General features: G+C 42.7%; 1 protein-coding gene across 6 annotated transcripts; it reads right to left on the bottom strand.

Moving 5' to 3' along the window:
- Positions 1-20: 20 nt before the first annotated feature.
- kdm2bb (lysine (K)-specific demethylase 2Bb) lies at positions 21-20,175 on the bottom strand. Of its 6 annotated transcripts, none has more exons than XM_084036028.1 (21): positions 19,929-20,174; positions 19,304-19,448; positions 19,106-19,184; positions 18,934-18,980; positions 17,901-18,079; positions 17,689-17,795; positions 16,155-16,248; positions 15,787-15,940; positions 15,489-15,604; positions 15,068-15,194; positions 14,306-14,712; positions 14,137-14,223; positions 9,346-9,576; positions 7,843-7,986; positions 6,987-7,073; positions 6,552-6,878; positions 5,366-6,438; positions 5,110-5,273; positions 3,328-3,489; positions 2,746-2,964; positions 22-1,966 (listed from the first exon to the last, which is right to left on the bottom strand). In XM_084036028.1, the coding sequence occupies exons 1-21, from the start codon at positions 19,971-19,973 to the stop codon at positions 1,785-1,787; spliced, it is 4,176 nt and encodes a 1,391-aa protein (XP_083892154.1). In that variant the 5' UTR covers positions 19,974-20,174; the 3' UTR covers positions 22-1,784. The 6 variants fall into 6 exon arrangements, with proteins under 6 accessions (XP_083892155.1, XP_083892156.1, XP_083892154.1 ...); XM_084036026.1 differs by having other exon boundaries at positions 23-1,966; positions 6,552-6,887; XM_084036027.1 differs by having other exon boundaries at positions 23-1,966; positions 5,366-6,441; positions 19,929-20,173.
- Positions 20,176-20,306: the final 131 nt, after the last annotated feature.

Genomic DNA, 20,306 nt, shown 5'->3' with positions numbered 1-20,306 from the left:
ATGGACCAAATGCACACGGGTCAGTATTTAAAATGAATTTAATATCGCAAAGGTTGACTTAACTTTTCCTAGAGGCTTTACATGTACATTATGTACAGATTGCACATTTACAGTAATGTACAAAAACACACTTAATGAAGACATTGTTTGATAAAAAAAAAAAAAGTAAAATAAAATGTAAATGTAAATGTACAACCATCCACTGAACTGTAACAAGTGCTATTGAAAAATGTGGCAGAAAGAGTTTAGGAAAGTTCCAATTGGAAAATTAGGTATTTTAAACTTGAACTGAAGAATATATGTGTAGAAAAATGCTACCTACTGATGCCATAGTAAGAAGAACATTTATCTTCAGACATTTAACTAAAAAAATAAACCTTAAAGAAACGATTTTAAAGAAAACAACCAGTGTTAATAGATGTATATTTCAGTAGGATCTCCATGAATAAAAAAAAATAAACAGACAAAGTCCATTTGCACTTTTACATTTGCACAAATCTTTTTTGGCAGCTTCTTCAAATGGCAGAGGCTAAACGGCATGTAGATACAGGCTAACTATGATCCAATCTCATTGGTCTAATAACAGCGTTCATCAACCTTGTGGTCACAAGCCAACGTCTGGAGATTAACATGGATTTACTGGATTGATTTATTGATACTGGCTTTATATATATATATATATATATATATATATATATACTTTGCCACACTCATATTATCAGCCATATCATGTCTGGGGTTATGAAATTTTTTTTTTTTTTTAAATATAGAGCCTCTTGGCTGTAGTTAGTGGGAGGAAAAGATTGTCTACTAGATTTATGCAAATGTAATATCTTATTCTCAGACTTTGTTGCTGTTTATTTCTTGCAGGATTCCGCACTGAATTTTAGCATATGGAGTTGAGCTAACGACAGGAGTAAACAGATGGTTATATTGTCTCACAGTTACTAAATCGCCTGTGGTGTAAACATAGTCTTATGCTGCATGCAGAGCTAAAACGCTTCCTTCCACAAAGCACCAATAATACTAAAGAGTGATGGAGACTGGCAGAGACGTGTGTATGGTGTCTTAATATAATCCAGTAAACTAGAAGCTGTTAGTAGAAGTAGCAGAACATTTTTAGTGTTGAAAAAATATGCTTTATACACTGTACACTGTATAGTGTATGTGTGAATACATTCACATATTCAGATTTACCGCATCAGTGCAAATGGTATCATCATATGGAAAAGGATATATATATATATACAGCACCTTCGCCCGACCGGAAACGGGGCACTGACGCATAATAAAATATAAAAACACCCACGCAAACAGAAGTAACCCTCCTACAGTTTGGCAAAAAAAATCATTCGACCTTTGCCTCAACAATAAAGAGCTTAACAGTAATGCCGATTGATTATCAATTCCAACGGTATGATATTGTACAGCGGTGCAATCAATGCTGCACATAAACGTATGAAACACTTTCTGATACAAAAATATTACTCTAATGCAAAAGAAAACTTTGCATTGGAACAAAAAATAATCTATAAACACCAAAAGATAGTCATGGTACAAGACATAAACAATCGATATATAAAGAAATAAATAACTTATAAACAAGTGCAAACAAAAAAAAAACATTTTTGCAATATTGCCTTCAGAGGGCGAGACTTCCACATTTACATTCTGGCTTAGCAGCACGGTGTCTGCCGATGTCCATGACACAAACACACAGTCGTCTGCTGCCTCCGTGTGGACGGCAGCTTCACCACCACCGTGTCACGCAGCCTCCCGTCATCCTAGCTGATCTTCTGCAGCAGCTTCTCTTCGATCAGTTCAAACTGCACGCTGACGGACATCTCGGCGATGAACTGGTCGCATCCTTCCTTGCTCACCTGTTTGCAGTATCGCAGGTCGATGTGGCAGATGCTTCCACAGCGCTTGAAATAGGTCAGCGACTGGTCTGTGACCCTGTTGCAGACTGCAGGGAGGAGAGAAAAAAAGAACAATTGATGCGCGACGCGTCACCTGTCCCCGACATAAGCTATTACACGCGTGGATTAATCGAGCCTTTAGGATATTCTAGGACGTGAAATCCGAAGGCTTCATTATGGTGGGCAGCGTTTCAGGATAAATGAGGGGCCCGGAAGCCTAAATGCATGTTCCTTTCAGCTCTTTCCATAATAGCCCCTTGATTTACTGCTTTTTAACTTTAATGGCATTCCACAGAAACGAATAGTATAAGATGTGGTTCTTGGCATTTTTAAATTGGCGCTTTACAGTGAATGGCATGGAATTCTATAAAAACTGATTCCACAATTTGTATGCAATGCCTCTGAAGCTGAAAGAGCACCGCAAACCACTACAAGAGTCCCGACAACAAATTGAACATTAAAACCCTCGTGAAGGTCAAATTTATTGCAGGATTGTTTTTATTACACTGTATTTGTTTGTACTGAGGTGTGCCAAGCAAACTGGCACACTTTCTTACACACAAATTCTTCTTTCCTTCAGCACCTTCCAGACAAACTTTGGCTTCAGGAGGAGGTTTTGAAAACAAAAAGGTGACTAAAAGTTCACTGTGATGGCTGGAAAAAAGAACAAACACCTTTTAAAAGTTGTTTTTGTACATCTATAGATTGAGAGGAAGTGGTTGACGTGACAATTCAACACATCTAAATTCCGTATTTAGCCTTTAGGGGGAGCAAGTCATATAGTGAACGACAGGCAGACTTACAGCCAGGAAAGGCAGGCTCCTACCTGACAGGTTGACGTCAGTGAGCGAGTCTCTGGTGGTCGTCCCTGCGGCGGTCAGGATGTTGACCGACTGGTCAGTCACATGGTTGCAGTAGCTGAGATCCAGCCTGGACAGCGAGGGCATGTAACGTATGATGAGGCGCAGGGACGTGTCTGTGATGTCCAAGCCCGCCAGGCGCAGATCCTCCACGTTACGCATCTTACTCCTGTTGTCCAACTGACCTACGAAGGAAGAGGAAATGGATAAATAGTAAATATCTGTGTAATCAAATCCAGCTTATTCCTCTGTGCCATTGACCTCCAATGTTTCAGCCCACTTATTCAGGTGTATATTAATCTGCAGCTGAAATTAGTTAGAACAAAAGTCCTTTTAAACTGCTGTTTGAGTGACTTAAAAACTACAACAACAATCACAAAACGTGCTCTGCTGTTTAATATGCATGAAATGCACTCCTCACATTGATTTCCTATTACTCCACGGTGCAGCCCACTCATTCAACCACTCAAGCCTCAGTGTTTAGACAGTGTGTGTGTGTGTGTGTGTGTGTGTGTGTGTGTGTGTGTGTGCGTATGGCAGGTTGCTACCTGGCCTGTTATCTGTGGGAGGCGACAGCAGGTCCCTCATCTGGGCATCCTTCAGTCCTTCGACCCACTGAACGTCCAGAGTTCTCAGAAGAGGACAGCTAGAGGTGCAAAGTGCAGAGACCGCCACCCAGGAGCATCCCGACAACTGCAGCACACGCAGACCTGCAGGGACACACAAGACCTCATGTTGGACACCTTTTACGTGAAGCTACAAGACACTGATTATCTGTTACATATGTTCTATGTGACCACATCGTCAGTGATGGGCAGTAATGAGTTACTCAGTAATTCCATTACTTTCCCCAGTAAAGAGAAGTGTTATTATATAACAGTTATTAATCCACGTAATGCTGCGTTATTGCATTACAAGAATGCAATTTTTGTATTGTGCCAATGAGCTCATGTCCCGTTAGTATGCATCGTGTCGAGTTGAACTATCAGGCCAAGTGTGAAGGCCAAGTGTGACCGTGCCCTGAGGGAGAAGAGGAGCCCTGTTCTACCAGGGTGCAAAAGCATGTACTGCACCCTCTGTTTAATATGTTGCACCGTCAGTTGAAATTTGAATAGGAAAAGGCCAAGCACAGGGGGGGGTGATCAAGTAAAAAGTAACTTCTCACACTTCCTGAATAACTCGCCCAACGCTGCTGCAGAAACATTTTCTCACTCAGAAATGTGCCCTATTTTTCAGTTGCTCCATCTCCGAAGTTTTAATTCTCAGGTCACACAATAAACCGATATACCAAACCAACGCAGATGCAGCGAGTATTCTTATAATTAGCCGAGTGATCCAGCAACGATATTTAGAAGCAAGAGCAACAGCATCTGGGGATACAATTATCCGAGAGGAGGTTCCCTATGGAACCTGAAAACCTAAAAAACTGCTCACGCTATGCCAACACATGTTTTCTTCGATACCTAAATCAGTAATTTGACTGCCATTAGTACAATCATTTTCACAGTCTTCACAAGCTAAACTAAGAAAACACACGGTGCTAACGGATACCACTGTCAGGACGCGTTAAGGTTTGTGACTCTGTCCTTTAATATAACCCTTGATTGGTTTTTAGAACCTTTCAACCAAACGTATGTAATTATGTAGTGAGATTAACTACATGGGACGGTGGTGTAGTGGTTAGCATTGAAGGGACGCCTTCTATGTGTAGTTATCCGGCTTCTTTCCTGCAGTTTAAAGACGAGCAGGTTAACTGATGAGTGTGACAGTGAGCGTGAATGGTCGTCTGTCCCTATGTGTCAACCCTGTGTCATTTTCTTTTGCTGCTTGAGTGTAAAACCACTTGAATCATTATTCAAAAGTGCCCTCAAGATCCATGATAAAAAGCAACACCATCACTGTCACATACTCAATAAATATGACATTTTAAAGCACTCTAACGTCTGCTCTGCTCTTACAAAACAACACGATCTCTTACAAGGGGTGAGTGTAGTACCCCAACGAAAAACAACATTTGGGAGATCATCATTTTCCTGTACTGCCATGACTCAGTGGAATAATCTCTCCCCACTCTTTTTCACATCTTACCAAGCATTAGCTCTAAATTTTAGGGGACAGTTTCTTCCCTGTTTCTATTTATCTATTTTATCTGTTGTTTTTTTTCTTTGTCTTTTTGGTTTTACTTTGTTTGTTCTTTTATTAATGTTTTCTCCAGGGACAACAGGTGGAAAATAGCATTTTGCTACATAATGCATCTATTCTTGTTGTAAAAGATGAATGTCTTATTGTGCGTTGTCCCTGTCTTGGAATAAAATAAATTACAAAATGACCTGGCAGTCTGTTGATGAGCCAGCTGAGTTGCTTCTTGGAGATGTTGGTCCAGCTGAGGTCCAGAGCGACCGGCTGTCTCCGGATGATTCCACTCAGCATGAGGGGTGTGATGGACTTACAGCGATTCAGATTGATGTGCTTCCAAAGCCTCTTGTCGCAGCACCTGGTGACACACACAGCAGTTTATTTTACAGATGGACGTCTGTATGATGAAGTGAGGACGGACGTGTGTTTTCCGGCACACATTGTACTGACCATCTGTTCCAGGTCCTGCAGACGCGCATGCAGACGCAAAGGTCTCTGTGAGTCAAGTGACTGAACACTGTCATCCACATCTCCCTCCTCATCACGTGCGCGTCACTGTCGTTCAGCGGGAGTCTGTCGGGCGGGGGGCTGATGGGAGGGGGCCGGATCACGTGGCGCTCCATTTGGACACATTTCGGCGGCGACCGGCAGGGGAGCGGGCGGGGGCACATGGGCGTGATCTGCGTGCTTCTGTTCCAGCTGAGCGGGGAGTAGCCGCGCGGCGTCTCGTTCACCTCCCGCCCCCTGTGTCGCAGCCAGTCGCCCAGGTCGCCGCTGCCGTTATTAAGAGGCCATCTAGGCTTTTGGTCCTCCGCCTCGTTCTCAGGCTCCGTTTTTACAGGCCGGTGGTTTTGATTGGCAAGGCCGTCTTCCGTTTTCAGCGGGCGCCTGTTTTGATTGGCCAAACCGTCCTCTATTTTAAGGGCTCTGCGGCTCTGATTAGTGGTTGAATCCTCCGTTTTAAGTGGTTTACGGTTCTGATTGGTCACGGAGTCCTCGTTCTTCAGTGGTCGTCGGTTGTGATTGGCTGAACCGTCCTCCGTCTTCACCGAGCCGTGGTTTTGGTTGGACAGGCACTCTTCTGTCTTGGGAACCTCCTGGTTGAACTCTTTGCTCAGCTCTTTGTTGGGAAGGCGCCGCCGCTGATGGCGAGCCTTGAGCTGAGCAGAGCTCCTCTCCTGAGCGTCTCCTGATTCGCTGCTTGGTCCAGCTCTGGGAGAGTTGGAGGATTGTTCACTTTCTCTGGCTGCTGATGTTCTTAGCAGTGAACTTAACAGGACCTTGGCTTTGTCTTCCGCACTGCTGTCTCTCTCTTTTTTCACCCTCTCCTCTTCCTCTCCCTCCTCGTCCTCTTCTTGGTCCTCATCCTCGTATTCATTTTTCCCCTTTACATGAACCCTGTCCAAAGAAAATCCATCTTCTTCCTGATCCTCCCGGTCATCTTCTTCATCGCCAAGATCGCTTTCTGTCTTGATTTGCCGCAACAGTTTCGGGGTCAAAGGGTCATCTGGTTTTGACAGCTTCTTCTTAGAAAGAACAGAAGACAAATCATTACTTTTTGTAAAGCAGTTGTAAAAAGAAAATGTAGTTATAACAGTATATAACTCCTAAGATTACAATGAGATGAGGGTCATACCTTCTTTTTCACAATAACAGGTTCATCATGGGTGTCAAAAAGTTTCCTCTTCTTCCTCAGTGGGTTGTCCTCAAGCCTTGGTCGGGGCGTACCATCCAGAGACAGCAAGGGGGGGCGTTTCTTTGGAGGCTCTTCCTCTTTCCTCTTAGGGATTTCCTCCCGCTCTGCCTTTCTCTTCACAGCACAGGTGGTAGTCAAAGCGGTCACCGTGGCTGTAGCCACCAGCGGCGGGTCAGGCTCCTCTTTGGGATCCCGGTTTAACCGTGGTTCTTTCAACAGTGAACCAGGAAGGTTTGACGCATACTTAAACCCTGGCCCCCTTTTTTGCTTTGAGGCCAAAAGGTTAGAAAAACAGAGAGCACAAATTTATTTCTCTGGTTCTGATTTTCTGAGACAGTCTCAACTCTTTAGAATTAAGTCCATACAGATACTTACTTTTCCTGTTTTCCCAGCATGGTTGCACTTTGGGCACTCCCAGCAGTTTGGTAATTCATCATTGACTACTCCGTTTGAATCTTTTACCTGAAAAACAAGGAGCACATACGGAGCCAGATTAATGGAAACTTTAGTGTGTTTCTGCTTAAAAACATTCTTGCATTCTTATTCAGAAATTAACAATGAAGCTATGACGAGTATTGGTACAGATGTTATGGTGTGGTTTCATCATATGTGAACTTGAATCATCAATGAACTGTCGATCTCGGGATCCCGCCGGCTATATGTCTGATGAGGATATGCCTCTGGCGTCAAGAGGCTATATTTATGTGTTTCCGGTGTAGCCGGTGGGGGCCAAGACTTCCTTTTCCTTGTGTTGCTCATTGTTTACCGTCCGATTAGCAACTTGAGATGTGAGACTGGAGTTGGAGTCGACAGAGACGACCAGATTGTTTCACAAGCAGCCGGTTTACAAGCTAATTTTAAACCGTTAAGAATCTAAAACTGCTGCCAGCTGATAGCCGGTGGGTTCTGGGATGCACCTCTTTTGCTCTGTTCACCTGTAATCAACCAAATCCTGCTCAAAACGTAGATGGTCGATACTACTCGGGTCTACAACCAAAACCAAAAGCTTCTGATACCAAAATATTATCCCGTTGCCTAAAGACCCATATAGGCATATGAATGCAGAATCTGTTTATAGAGATGAATGAACTCTATAATCACGACAATGCAGCTAAACCTTTTTGTTGTTGTTAATACATTCAAGTGTACTAACATCTCCATCAGCGCCACCTCTGGCTTCATCTGTCCCGTCTGACAATAATCAATACATACTGATGCCGACTTAATTTACCTTAAGACAGTTAGGATGAACAATCTCATTGCAGATGGAGCACTCCATGAGCATAAGGTTAAACTTCTCCTCCTCATCCTCCACTGTGTCCTCTTTCCCTGCCTCTCCACAGACGAGACACACTGCTGTGTGGGGCAGGACGGGCTGCAGACAAAAACAGAGGCTTGAAGGTAAGCTAGTTCACCCACACTTCCTCCCAATTCTGTCATTCACACCGTTTTCCACTCATTTATGGTTCAATTACATGCTGCGCTCAAGTGAGTTAGCTAGCGGTAACATATTGTGTACAAGCAAGCATATTGAGCCAATTGACATAGTCGAGCATGATGTGTTTGGTTGTCGCCGTTTGCTTTAATCGCTGTTGCTCTTTTATAATATTCACTGAAGTCAATACAGCAGAAATTTAACAACTTCCAACTTGTTTGCCGATTAGCACGCAGGCTAGATGCATCACCGCAAACAAATGGGCTAATGTGGCACACCGCACCGTGATGCACACTTTGGCTGTGAGTGCTGCTCCGAAGCAGTATTTAGGTAAATGAACATCAGGAGCGGGTTAAGCATACTGGCATATCTTAAAAATAGGACACAGTTGCTGAAGAGCTTTAGGACACAAGTGTGGGATACTGGGACAGCTGACAGTCTCTCTCTCTCTCTTGTTTGTCACGGCCATTCATTCAAACTGAATCTGTACACGATACAGAAACAATCAAACCTTGTTCTCTCGACGTGTCTCTGTCCATGGTGCTGAAACGTCCAAACACAGTCTCTCTCTCAGTCAGTTTATTAATATCTTACTGAACCTTAGTACCTTAGTATGTAATAGTCCAATAGTCAGTCTCTCTCGCTCTCTCTCTCTGCTAATAATAATAATTTACATTATTAGTATTACCACTACTTGTGCCACTACCATAGCAACCACCTGAAACACGCTAGTAATCACCCTGTACTGTCCTAGCAACCATATCAAGCACACTAACAACCACATTGACAGTCAAGTATTCAAATTAAAAGAAAATAAGAATAGTGTGGCATTTGGAAGAATAAGTTAGAAGATTGTCATGTTTGCATAATAAATATGAAGATAGAGCCAGAAAGGGGTTAACTGTTAGCTTAGCATACATACTGAAAAGCAGGTGCAACCAGCTAGCCTGGCTCTGTGTAAAAGAAAAACCTACCAGCACCACTAAAGTTCACTGAGTATTGTATCGTATCTCATTTGTATAATCCATTAAAAAAAAAAAAAAAGTGTAAAAAGTTTTATGAGGGGTTACATGCTGGACCTATTTCTTGATCAGGTTTCTTTGCTGGTTGCCTGGCAACAACCTGGTAATGACAAGATTCCAGGATATCACAAGGAAATATATTGAGGTTTTGCAGGTTTTTTACATTTTGAGAAAATGTGGCTAGCTGTTTCCCCATATGTTCAGTCTTTATGCTAAGCTAAGCTAATCACCTGCTGGTTGTTGTTTGAGCCAAGAACACCACGAACAATGAACTTACTGCGATGCACTGCCTCATGATGCAGGACTGTTTCATACGGCCCGGCCCGCCAAACTTCTTCATGTCCTTACAGAAGTGGCACTCTCCACACTCCGTCCGCAGGCATGCCTCACACTTCCGACAGCGCGTCCTTCTCCTCCTGGCACCAGATGTTCCCCGACTGGCTGACAGCTTGACTGCTGATGCAGGAGAAGCTGCCATCTTAGGTTTCGGCCGGTTGGGAGGCCGCGGCTGAAAGGATGAAGAGGATACAGTGTCAAGCACCTAATATGATAAGGCGACAAATATTTCACAAAAAGGCATCTAACAAGTCAGATTCATTAATGTGTTGATAAAGGATAAATGTATTATTTGGAATATATTTGGAATCTCCCTCGATGCAAAATAGTCAACAAACTGTTTATTATCAATTTGAAAAATACAGTGATTTTGTTTACCGTAATGTCAGATTTATGTAAAAGATCCTCCATCGAATGTTCTGAATTTCATCCCATTTCATTTAATGATGGAGCTATGGCTCAATAATAAGCACTTACAATCATGTTATGTAATACAAAAACAATCAACATATTCTATTGAATTCAACAGGGCTCAGTGTTATGGTGGATTTAGGTGGTACTGCCTAATCCTTTCTTTTGCTCTTTGCTACACGAGGTCAATACATCCATATATGCAAATACACACAATAGATATCCGCAAATGTGATCATGCTGTGTATAAACACACATATATTATTTTTTTATTTTTTTAATTCATGGCGGTTAAAAGACTCTAGGAGAAAACAAACAAATTAAGAATGTCCCTGGGGGCATCTACCAAATTTAGCAATTCACTTGCTTGCATGTTCCTACTTCAAAGAGAAACTGCACTTAAGGCTACAATTCACACATGGAGCCATTATTCTGTGTGGGGCGGCGCGCGGGCTGATTTATAACAGTACACATTAAATGTGCTCTATTTAATAGAACTGGGTAATGGAGATGAGATGCCTTTGATCTCCTTTCGTTATTGTTCTAGTGTTACATATTCTGCTCCTTTTCAGGCTCAGAGCCCAGCCACAACAACGCATTCTTTAATATGAAAACCACATGTCAGAACACTGCCAACCGTGCCATGTGAGAAAATATGTGGCAATGTGCGAGATGAAATAATCAAGGAGCGCAAAAAAAAAAAAAAAGACCGCAGCTCTTGGAAACACAGATCAGATTTCTTTAGTTCCATCGGCAGTGCAGATTCTCCTAGCGTCAGCATAGCAACAGCCACGTCCCATTCCCTAACAGAACAGTCTATGACACACAGACTTGTAACCAATAAGAACTGTAATGAGACTCTAACAGAAAAAGAAAGCAGCCTCAATCTTGGGGCATATTGCAATATTTTACTCTAACACCAGCTGTGAAATAGACTGACACAGACAGTCAGATATGTGGTTACTAGACAGGATTAGAGTGAGATATTGGGGGGGTAGGGCTTTTACAGTCTGCACTAGACTGTTCTGGGGGTATTTGGGGGGGATTACAGACAGGAGATCTGCTACAGGAGAACACTGGAATGAGCCAGGAAAAGACACAGGGATGTTGTTGAGCACCATGATCCGTAATTTGCCATCTCCTTCAAATATGAGACAGCAGGTCACTTCTGTTAATGTCAAACCCTCAATAACCCTCGTTCTCTCTGATGGCAACTCTAACTTGTGACTGCAAGTGTAAGAAGCAAATGAAAAGACACATCAGAGCTGTCCATATTGTCCCCTAAATCCCCTCTAACCCCCCACCCCCCCTGTCTGCTAAGTGAGTGATCTCTAGAGATATCCCTCTGATGCTCGGAGTTAAATGACAGGACAGCTCGACGACAACAACCACAAAGAAATAACCTGCCTCTCATTCTCTCTGTCCCGGATACAAGTGTTAGTAGTTTAGCATTAGCAGCTGTAGTGCACACACACGCCTCTTGACAGCACATAATACACGCTTGTAGTCGGTACAAGTCCCCGACTAGTAATTCCTCTGCTCTTCAAAGCTCATTCAGCTGGGAGATGTGACGAGAAGCAAACTTTTATGTCCGCTGGCATAGGTGCCTCTTAAACTACTGTGGAGAACAGTGGAAAGTAATTACTGTGGATATACTTAACAACACCATAAACATACACTGAAGGCACAGATTACAGGAACAACAGGACATTGTTTTATCAAAAGCAGGAGAAATATGTGCAAAATCACATAAGCACAACAAGATGTCTCTTCTTTTTTTTTTACCTCTGGTAATATATGTGTAAACAATGAATTTGTCATAAAGGTGGGCTCACGGGTTCTTGGAGGGATTACTTTGCTGTTAAGCTTGAGAAGTAGCATATGTTGTAAAGCTGATGCTCTATTTGAAAAAGAAAAACACACAACAACGTGTGATTTCTCTAGTCCACAAACTCAATTAAAAGCCTCTGGATGTGTAGTTGCTCAGAAGCTGAGAACGGCTGACTGACCAACAGCAGCGGTGTCAATCAGTGAAGTGATACACAGAGCATGCTTCGGAGATTCGAGCAGCCATTCACTATAAAAGTTGTTCAGACTGAACCGGCTTTTGGGCTCGACTGCCTCAAATCTTAACAGTTACTCAGCCTGCAGTTCACGACTTGTAGGTGCTTCATCATGTATTGCATAGTAGCTCTGATCTGTCATTGAGGTTCTAATAGCTGTGACACCAAGAACGGGTGTGTTTACATGACCGGGACAATGAGTTTCCATCCAAATGCTGAGTAAGGTAGAAGAAATATTCAAACTAACTAAACACATTTCTTGCAGTGCAAGCAAATATTACATATTGCTTTCAGAATGACTGCTTCCTCATTAACACATCACCTTTTTGGGGGTCCGGGGGGGCACTCATAAACTCACACACATATCTGGTGCTTTTACAAATGAATTTTCTGCATCTCCATGAAATTATCTTCCTCTGCTTTTAAATAACCAATAGCAGCCATGAGTCTCTGAGCTATATAAACACAGCCTTCTCCTATTGCTGGGTTCATCTGACAAAAACACATGCAGACACACACACACACACAAACAAACACCAAATCTATAAATAAAAAATAAAAAAAAACAAAGATTAAAAAAAAATCAAAGATCAAGCACAGAGAGTAGAGTGAATCAATGCAATTCTATCCAGGTGGCTCCATTTCCTCGCTGCCCTGTGATGCTGCACACCACTCCGTCTGGCACAAGCATTCCTCTGGTGGCCTCACTATGCCTGCCTGCAGGGGTTTGGTGCGCTAACCTGCTCAGAGTCTGAATCGTAGTCCTCATCATCCGCGCTCAGCGACATGGCCATGGCTGGTTTTTTTTCACGCACCGTCCAGCTCACGGCAAACTGACATGGCTGCAGTCTCCTCCTCCTCCTACTCCTGTTACTGCTGTCTGGCCTACAGCCCTCCCTCCTACTCTAACGCTCCACAATGCCACAAGCAGATGTAGGAAACACAGACAAGCCTGCCTTATTAATATGGATCCACTCCCTGAAAAACAGGCGGGGACTTGGGAAGCACGGGGCCAATGGGAGGCTGCGGTGCTTCCAAATATGTACTGTGGGCGTCCGCTTTTGTCCAATGAGAGGAGAGAATGCAGAGGAGGTGCTGTCATATTCATGATGGGCATCACAGGGAGAAGGAGAGCAGTCTCCACACAGCCAATAGAGCCAGATGGCATCTCATTACAAAAGGCAAACACAAAGAGGCCCCACCACCAGCAGCTGGCCTTTGGAGGGATGGGGTGGGGGGGGGATCCAGAGAGGGTCCATAAAACCAATAGAAACCACCTCCATGCATTCAGATACATCCCATCCTATCCACCCACCTCCTGCTGAGGCCTCGCCGCCTGTCACACACTTCATGCATCTGTCTAGACTGAGTGTGTCCAAGTATGCACAACATACTTTACTATTTACAACTGTAGTTCATTTTGGCTCACATGCCTGAGCACATACTGTATTTTTTCCACCACCTTTATATATGTATGTAAAAAAAATGTCTATTACACCATGGTGTACACCTGTGTATCATTTTAATAATGACCTTTTCATACGAGGTATTTAGGAATGTAAAAGTCTCCTGCTCAGCTCAAGACACAAGGAAATCCAAAAATAAATAGTTACATTAAAAGCACTTCAAGCGTTCACAGCTATTTAAGTGTTACAATATCACAATTTCACATGGACTTCTTCTAAGGCGGTATTTTGTAAAGCATGATGATGAAAAGGAATAATCCTTAAGTAGCACTTATGTAATTAGCAGCTGCACCGAGTGAAAACATGACTCAAAATGTTCCTTGTTCATTTCTGAATAAGCCTTAAAGTGTAAGCAGTTGTTAGTAAGTGTAAAGATGAGGGCAGTGAAACATGCTTTAAAAAACGTATCATTTACTTAATTTGACTTTAAGTCAAAATTCTGCAAATATGTACATCTAACGCTCTACTGTTGAAGCAGCAGATGGAAGAGAGAATAACGTAAGACTTGGAAGATTAAGCAAAATAATTGGGGTGTAAACTTTGCCTAAAAGATGAAAAGTTGAAAATACAGATGGAAAACATGCAATGAAATATAAACTGGGTCAACCTGGAAGTGCTTCAAATAAAAACAGCCCTATTGTATAGTAATGTAAATTAACACACTACTAAAGTAATACTACTCTGCTTCTAATCGTGCCATTCTAAATGTAATTCAATTAGGAATTGATATTTTTAAGTTGATTTTCAACTGTAAGTAAAGCAATAAGAAAGTCTCAGCAAAAATATTCTCACCTTAACAGTTTTCTTGGGCCAGTACACCACAGGAACTCCAGTAATCGCTAGTTTGGGGTCGTCATCGGCGTGTTCTTTTAAGACAACCTAGACAGAGAACTCCATCATGGCGGCTGACTGGTATATATTGTGAAAACGACTCTTACTTTGTCATCTTTCTGTTTCTCACCTTCATGTCTTCCAGCAGGGCTTGTGGGTTCTCTATTCCCTCTGGAACACATTTCTTATTCTCAGGGAGCGACTCCAGCTTCTCAACCAGATTCCTGAGTCCGCTCAGCTCAAACTCCGTCAAATGCGTCCATTTACTCTGGGACTCGGAGGCCGGAGAGTCGGAGGGGGTTTGAGGGAACTCTAAAGAGGTGGACCCGGGATTACAGCTGTCCTCAGAGTCAACAGATAGAACCGCCTTGAGGTACTGGCCCCTCCGGTTGTCAGGAGAGCAGGGGCCATCCTGGGCAGCTTTCTCTGTCTTTTCACCCTGGCCATCCCTGACTTGAGGCTCACACGAGTCCTCATTCATGTCCTGGCTCCTTGAGTCAGAGGAGGGGCTCTCTGTGTTTGCCTTTGTCTCATATTCTGAAGGGACAAAACGAGAGGTCTGTGAAGGTCATCCAGGTCATGGTAATCTTTGAAAGCTTTATACGTCCGGTTGCCTACGATAAAACTTTCAAAAGGTCAAAACGAGAGAAAAAAACAGTTGCATCAAACGACTTATCATATCAGTCCATATTGTACTCTTTGTATTGGAAGAATGCCTTCAGCTGCAGAACTAATACATCTGGAAAGAGCAAAGAATGACTCGTGTGTTTAAGCGATGCGCTGAAACAGAACGCCTGACATGTCTAATTGCAAACCCAGCAGGCAACCCATAACGCCCCCTCTTGTGTATGTCCGCCAGTAATGAGCAGCCGCCTTTTTTAATTTCACTCACCCATTAGGAGGGTCTCTTTGCGGATCTCCTGAGAATAGTAGGAACGTTTGGTGAGGCAGTGCAGGTACCTCTCCAGGACATACCAGCATATCTCGTAGTAGAAGGGGAAGCGGAACTTGGAGTGAACCTTAAAACGGGGACAAAAGTCATCAGTGTGACCTTGAAAAAACACCTAATCTTCACATTGCACTCACGTTACCTAGTTACTGTGGGAAGCTGACTTCTTACATGTCATGTGATGAGTTCTTTCTGTGCTTTTATGTGTGTGCATGAGCATGGAAGAGACTTCAGAGAGAACACGTTTCACTGACATCATAATTCATATTTCAAATATGTAAACCACACCAATTTCTTAAAGGGAGAATTATTTTCTTCCTCAGAAAAACAGATCCAAGCCAGAATCGACATAGAAGTGACTCACCTTCGTCCTATTCTCTATCTCGTGGATGGTAAGCTGCATAGGAATGTTGAAGCTGTGCAGAATATTGCCTCCAAACACCAGCGTGTCCTCTGGAGTGTAGACAGCATGGATCCACCCTTAATTACAAAAAGCACAAGACACATTTCAAGAGATGAGGAACATATAGAGGATTCGTGGACACGTAGCTGGAGCCAAATTACACCGCGTTATAGTCGGGAAAAAGCTCGGCATTGCTGTTCATTGAAGTGGCAGCTAATCTCGTCCTGCTGGCTACTTTAAAACAATCATGCCAACGCACCAGATGGGATGAAGAAGGTGTATCCTTGCTCGAGCTCGACTCTCTGGCATCCATCAGCTCGGTCTCCCAGGAAGATATCACTCTGCTTGCCTGACAGAACCCAGTCCTCATAAAGGGCAAGGTTATGAGGGGTTGGAGGCACGAGCCAAAACACCTGACAGGAAGCAGAGAGTTTTTTGATTTAGAGGTTATACTGTACACTCGTGGCCAGGTTAGGGAAAATACCCACTCTGAAAGCCTAAGCACCACTATATTTTACCAGAAATGCTTTCTTAATTTCTCCCTTTAGTGCTGGATGAAAGGAAAACTAATAAATGAAGATTTGTTGCACATATAAAAAATCAGGTAAGAGACTAGAATGAACTTACTTTCTGTCCCTTGAATACGTGATACCAAACAGAAGTTCCCCCGAAATCGATGTGGAAGTCTGTGTAGCAGCCCTTCACACTCATCAAACAATACCTATAGCAGAAAAAGGAGGTGACTAAATAATTCAAAAGGATCACATGGTGGAAGAGTAGATTCTGAGGATGTACTGACTGACATCTATAAAAAGATCTTAAAAGGAAAAACACAGCTCAGCCAATTAGAACGCTGCAGTAATCTAGGTTGTGTTTTCCTGAAAAACACTTAGAAGAGCACCAGCATAGAAAATTGTTCACAATGGGACATCTCTCTTCTGGAAATTAATTGAGGAATGAAAGCACTCCGAGACATAAATGACTCAGTAATTTAGCTAGATGGGAGCAGCTCTATTTATCTATTAATCCAACAAAACAGGAGTAGACCAAAACCATTTTTTTTCTTTTAAATAATGTTTAAAGAAAGAGCATTATTTCAAACATCCCACGGAGAGATGATGTGATGATTTCTTTAAACAAAAGGAAAAGCCAATCAGCTGAAGGCAACACGGTTAAGATGCTGAACGGTGTGGCAACGTAACGCTGGAGAGTTCTGCTTCCTTCCACACCACTTGCCTTGCAAATGTGACCACAGCTGGGGCGGCAAATTAATACAGCGATGATTAAAAACAAATGAGCATAGAAAACCTTAAAGGCACAATGAGTAGGATTAGGCGCTTGCGGTTCGTAAACACACCATTCAAAATAGACCTTTCCTCCACTGGCTCAATGAGGATTTCTGTGTTCATCATTTTTGTAACGTTTTTATACACTAATCCTACTCATTCTGCCTTTATTGTTAGTGTTATTTCGCTGGCATGACAGAATATAGCGAACCAAAGAGACATAATTTCCAGCATCATGTCCGAACTGACACCGAGCATCACTATAGCAGCATAACAACAGCTAAACTAACCAATAGGGGTGACTCTGAAATGTTGCTATTGGCTGAAACAATAATGGAAATGTGTGTTTATGCCACCATGTACATACCAAACACTACCCTCAGCAACCATTTCACTATGAGCACTACTGACTGAAATAGAAGTTAAAATGAATACATTTAAGTCAGCAGGGGGACAGAAGGCAGGAAGTGGGGTAAGTAGGGTCTTGGTGTGATGGGAGGAAAAATGAGCAACTGGGGCTTAAATGAAAGGCACAATTGGTTTTAAATTGGCTATGTACAAATGCTGAAAGCTGATTGGCTGAGAGGCGGCTGTGCAGTCAAGACTACAGCAGTTATAAAACCATCCTCCGCCGTGGAAAACTCTGCTGCCTAGCAACAATCGAGAGCACTTACAGGAGATGGATAACGCCGACTGCATGCAGCGCTCTACAATGATAGAGTGATAGATGTGACATTCAGATGGGAGGAGAAACTGTGTGATGTATTTACTGCCAAATAAGCAGCAATTTCCTTCAAGTATTTTCTAAAACTGCCTCTACACATTTCATTTTTTTTTAAAGTCATACACCTCAGGAGAGTGTGTGATAGTCATACCGTTGCACTTTAGGGTACTTCATGTCTGAGATTACATTGGTGGCTTCTGTTTGGCTCTGTTTCAGATCAGGAGGCCACATGTTGTCCACCCAGTCCACCTGGTCCACCTGGGAGAGTGAGCAGAGTGTCGTTAGTCATACTTTCTTTGACTACGGTACCAGGTTTGTGGTTCACGAAGCCATGTATGACATCACACAGAGAGTGTTATTTACCACTGTGGGCCGCTTGATGAGGTTCTCCAGCTTAGTGTGGCTGAACTCTAAGCTGATGACATTGAAGAGCTTGTCCCGTTCTTTCTCTGGTGTCTCATAATAGCGGGCAAACTGGGCCATGCTCATTTCAGACCCTTTCTGAGTGCTCACATCCATGACATCCACAGACCGGCGACTGCCTGCAAGCAACAACCACAGCACGAGTTGACATTAACCTCTGAGAACTTCCCCTGTCATTAACACGTAGGGCCATCTGTCTGTAATCTAGCATGCTCTAGTGACATTTACACAGTGCAAATGGGTACTGTTGACATTTGACTGATTTTATCATGAACAAGCGGCTCCTGAGGCATGTAATTCGTCGTCTTCCCCACTAGATGGAGCCACTACACCCCAATAATGTTTTAGTTTAATTTCATTCATGCTTAGCCTGACAGCCATTATGTCAGTAACAAAACTGCTATTGGAAAATGCTTATCGTTTTTTCCCCCATGATAATAATAATAATACGAGTGATGGAAACATATTTAGTTTTTTAAAAAGGTGTACACTGAATACACAATAGGACAAAGTAGACATGGACAAGAACACTATAACCATTATCAGACAACAATGTTATGTCGGGCAGACAAATAGTCAAGTGTGTGTGTGTGTGTGTGTGTGTGTGTGTGTGTGTGTGTGTGTGTGTGTGTGTGTGTGTGTGTTCACTAATGAAATACCCCAAAAAGGAGAAAACAGGGAACAAAAAACAAATAATACATAGTGTGAATATGACTTTTCTTTATTTTTGGCTATTGATTTGGTGCGTCGTCTTCTTCCAGATGCAATATTTTACCCCAAAAAAACATTTTTTTTAAATGAATAAACCTTATTCCACCATGCAAAAGAGTGGATTTTCATTTTAGCTCACAATGTGTTGTGGAAATAAATATCATGGATGAGACTACGTGATACATTAAGGACATTTCAGATCATCCCAGACTTTGCCAAAAATGCTAAAAATCTGTAAGTGTGTGTCAAGAATCCTACTTACCAACTAAGCCTTTAATTTCACTGACTGTAAATTCAGGATCGGGCATCCTATGAAACGGAGAGATTGATGTCACTCAGTTTGCCAAATGATTATAAACATAAATCTACAACAAATATAAACGACACCACAAGCATGGTCAAGGCTTATTCTATTTGTAGAAATGTCTTCTCACCTGACCCCGAGTCCATCTTTGTCTTTAAAAATGAGTGGGGTCCTGAGAGCCTCCCTTTGCACGTATTCATAGGAGAAGTCTGCAAGCCAGAGAGTGGGTTATTACAGTATTTATAGATAAACACAGTTATTTGTTGTAATTATTAAAAGGCATGCACTTTGCCCAGTTAATCTTAGATGACATGGTATTCTACGTTACCTTTGCCCTCCATGGAGAGGACAAATGTGGCGCTGTAACTGTCACTGACGAGCTTTTCCTCCACACTGAAACCTCGGATGTTTGCGATTTCTTCAACGTCGGACAAATCCTCGTTTTCGTCGTACATCCTCCGGCAGATGGAGCGCTGCCATTAAAAAAAAAGCATCCTTTATTTCACATGACATAACGTTATCTCAGACAGAGAGCAACACTTCTCTACTCTGTCTCCATACACAGTTCAGCACAACTACGTTTATTTTATTCCTAACTTTTTTTTTTTTATAGTAAGGTCACTATAGTTTCTTTTAAATGTGACGTAAAACAACAATAACCATTAAATGAGACTTGCAGGGGTGGAAATAAGCAGTTGGTGCGTTATTCGGGATTTCACAGGTCTGCATGTCGGTTTATCTGATGCGCACGTCCGCTTAACTGTTTTTACAAATGCACAATAAGTTATAACGTCTAAAGTGCGCGAGCTGCGGCTCCTAACTTGTACAGCTCCGGGGCTCGACGAGCATCCCAACGGTTACGGGTCGCGAGCGTTAGCTCGGCTAACTAATTAGCTCGCTGCCAATCTCGCATCGCAAGCTAACGTTACCACGGCGGACGGTAAGCTACACACCAGCCTGCGTCCGGATTCGGCACACGTCTCGACCGCCTGAGCCATCGTCTCTTATCGACGTTTTCCAGCCGCTCGGTGTCGGAAGCGCATCGTCAACGCGCAGCGAAGTCAAAGGGAAAAACACTTAGCACGCGTTTGCAGGTTCAAAACAAGGGAACCATGTTTTTGTGTATTACGTCACCGCCAGGAACCAAAACATTGTTGGACAACGTCACGGCATGTTAGTTCGCTGCTCTTCAACTGGGCTTTTTTTTTTAAAAACAAAGAAGACACGTTTATTGTTTATTATTATATGTTCTTTATTGTCAAAAAGCAAAACACGTTACGTTATAACAACTATTATTGAATAGTTCTGCCTAGCATTATAACGAACATTAA

Source organism: Eutrigla gurnardus, assembly GCF_963514095.1.
Source record: "Eutrigla gurnardus genome assembly, chromosome: 19".
NCBI classification, from domain to species: domain Eukaryota; kingdom Metazoa; phylum Chordata; class Actinopteri; order Perciformes; family Triglidae; genus Eutrigla; species Eutrigla gurnardus.
This window is presented reverse-complemented; position numbering and strand designations above follow the sequence as displayed.

Coding starts and splice junctions, on each gene's coding strand:
- kdm2bb (XM_084036025.1), bottom strand. CDS start 19,973: ATGGCTCAGGCGGTCGAGACGTGTGCCGAATCCGGACGCAGGCTG. Junction 17,796..17,900: donor TCATCAAGCGGCCCACAGTG/GTAAATAACACT, acceptor TCACTCTCCCAG/GTGGACCAGGTGGACTGGGT. Junction 15,605..15,786: donor CACCTTCTTCATCCCATCTG/GTGCGTTGGCAT, acceptor TTTGTAATTAAG/GGTGGATCCATGCTGTCTAC.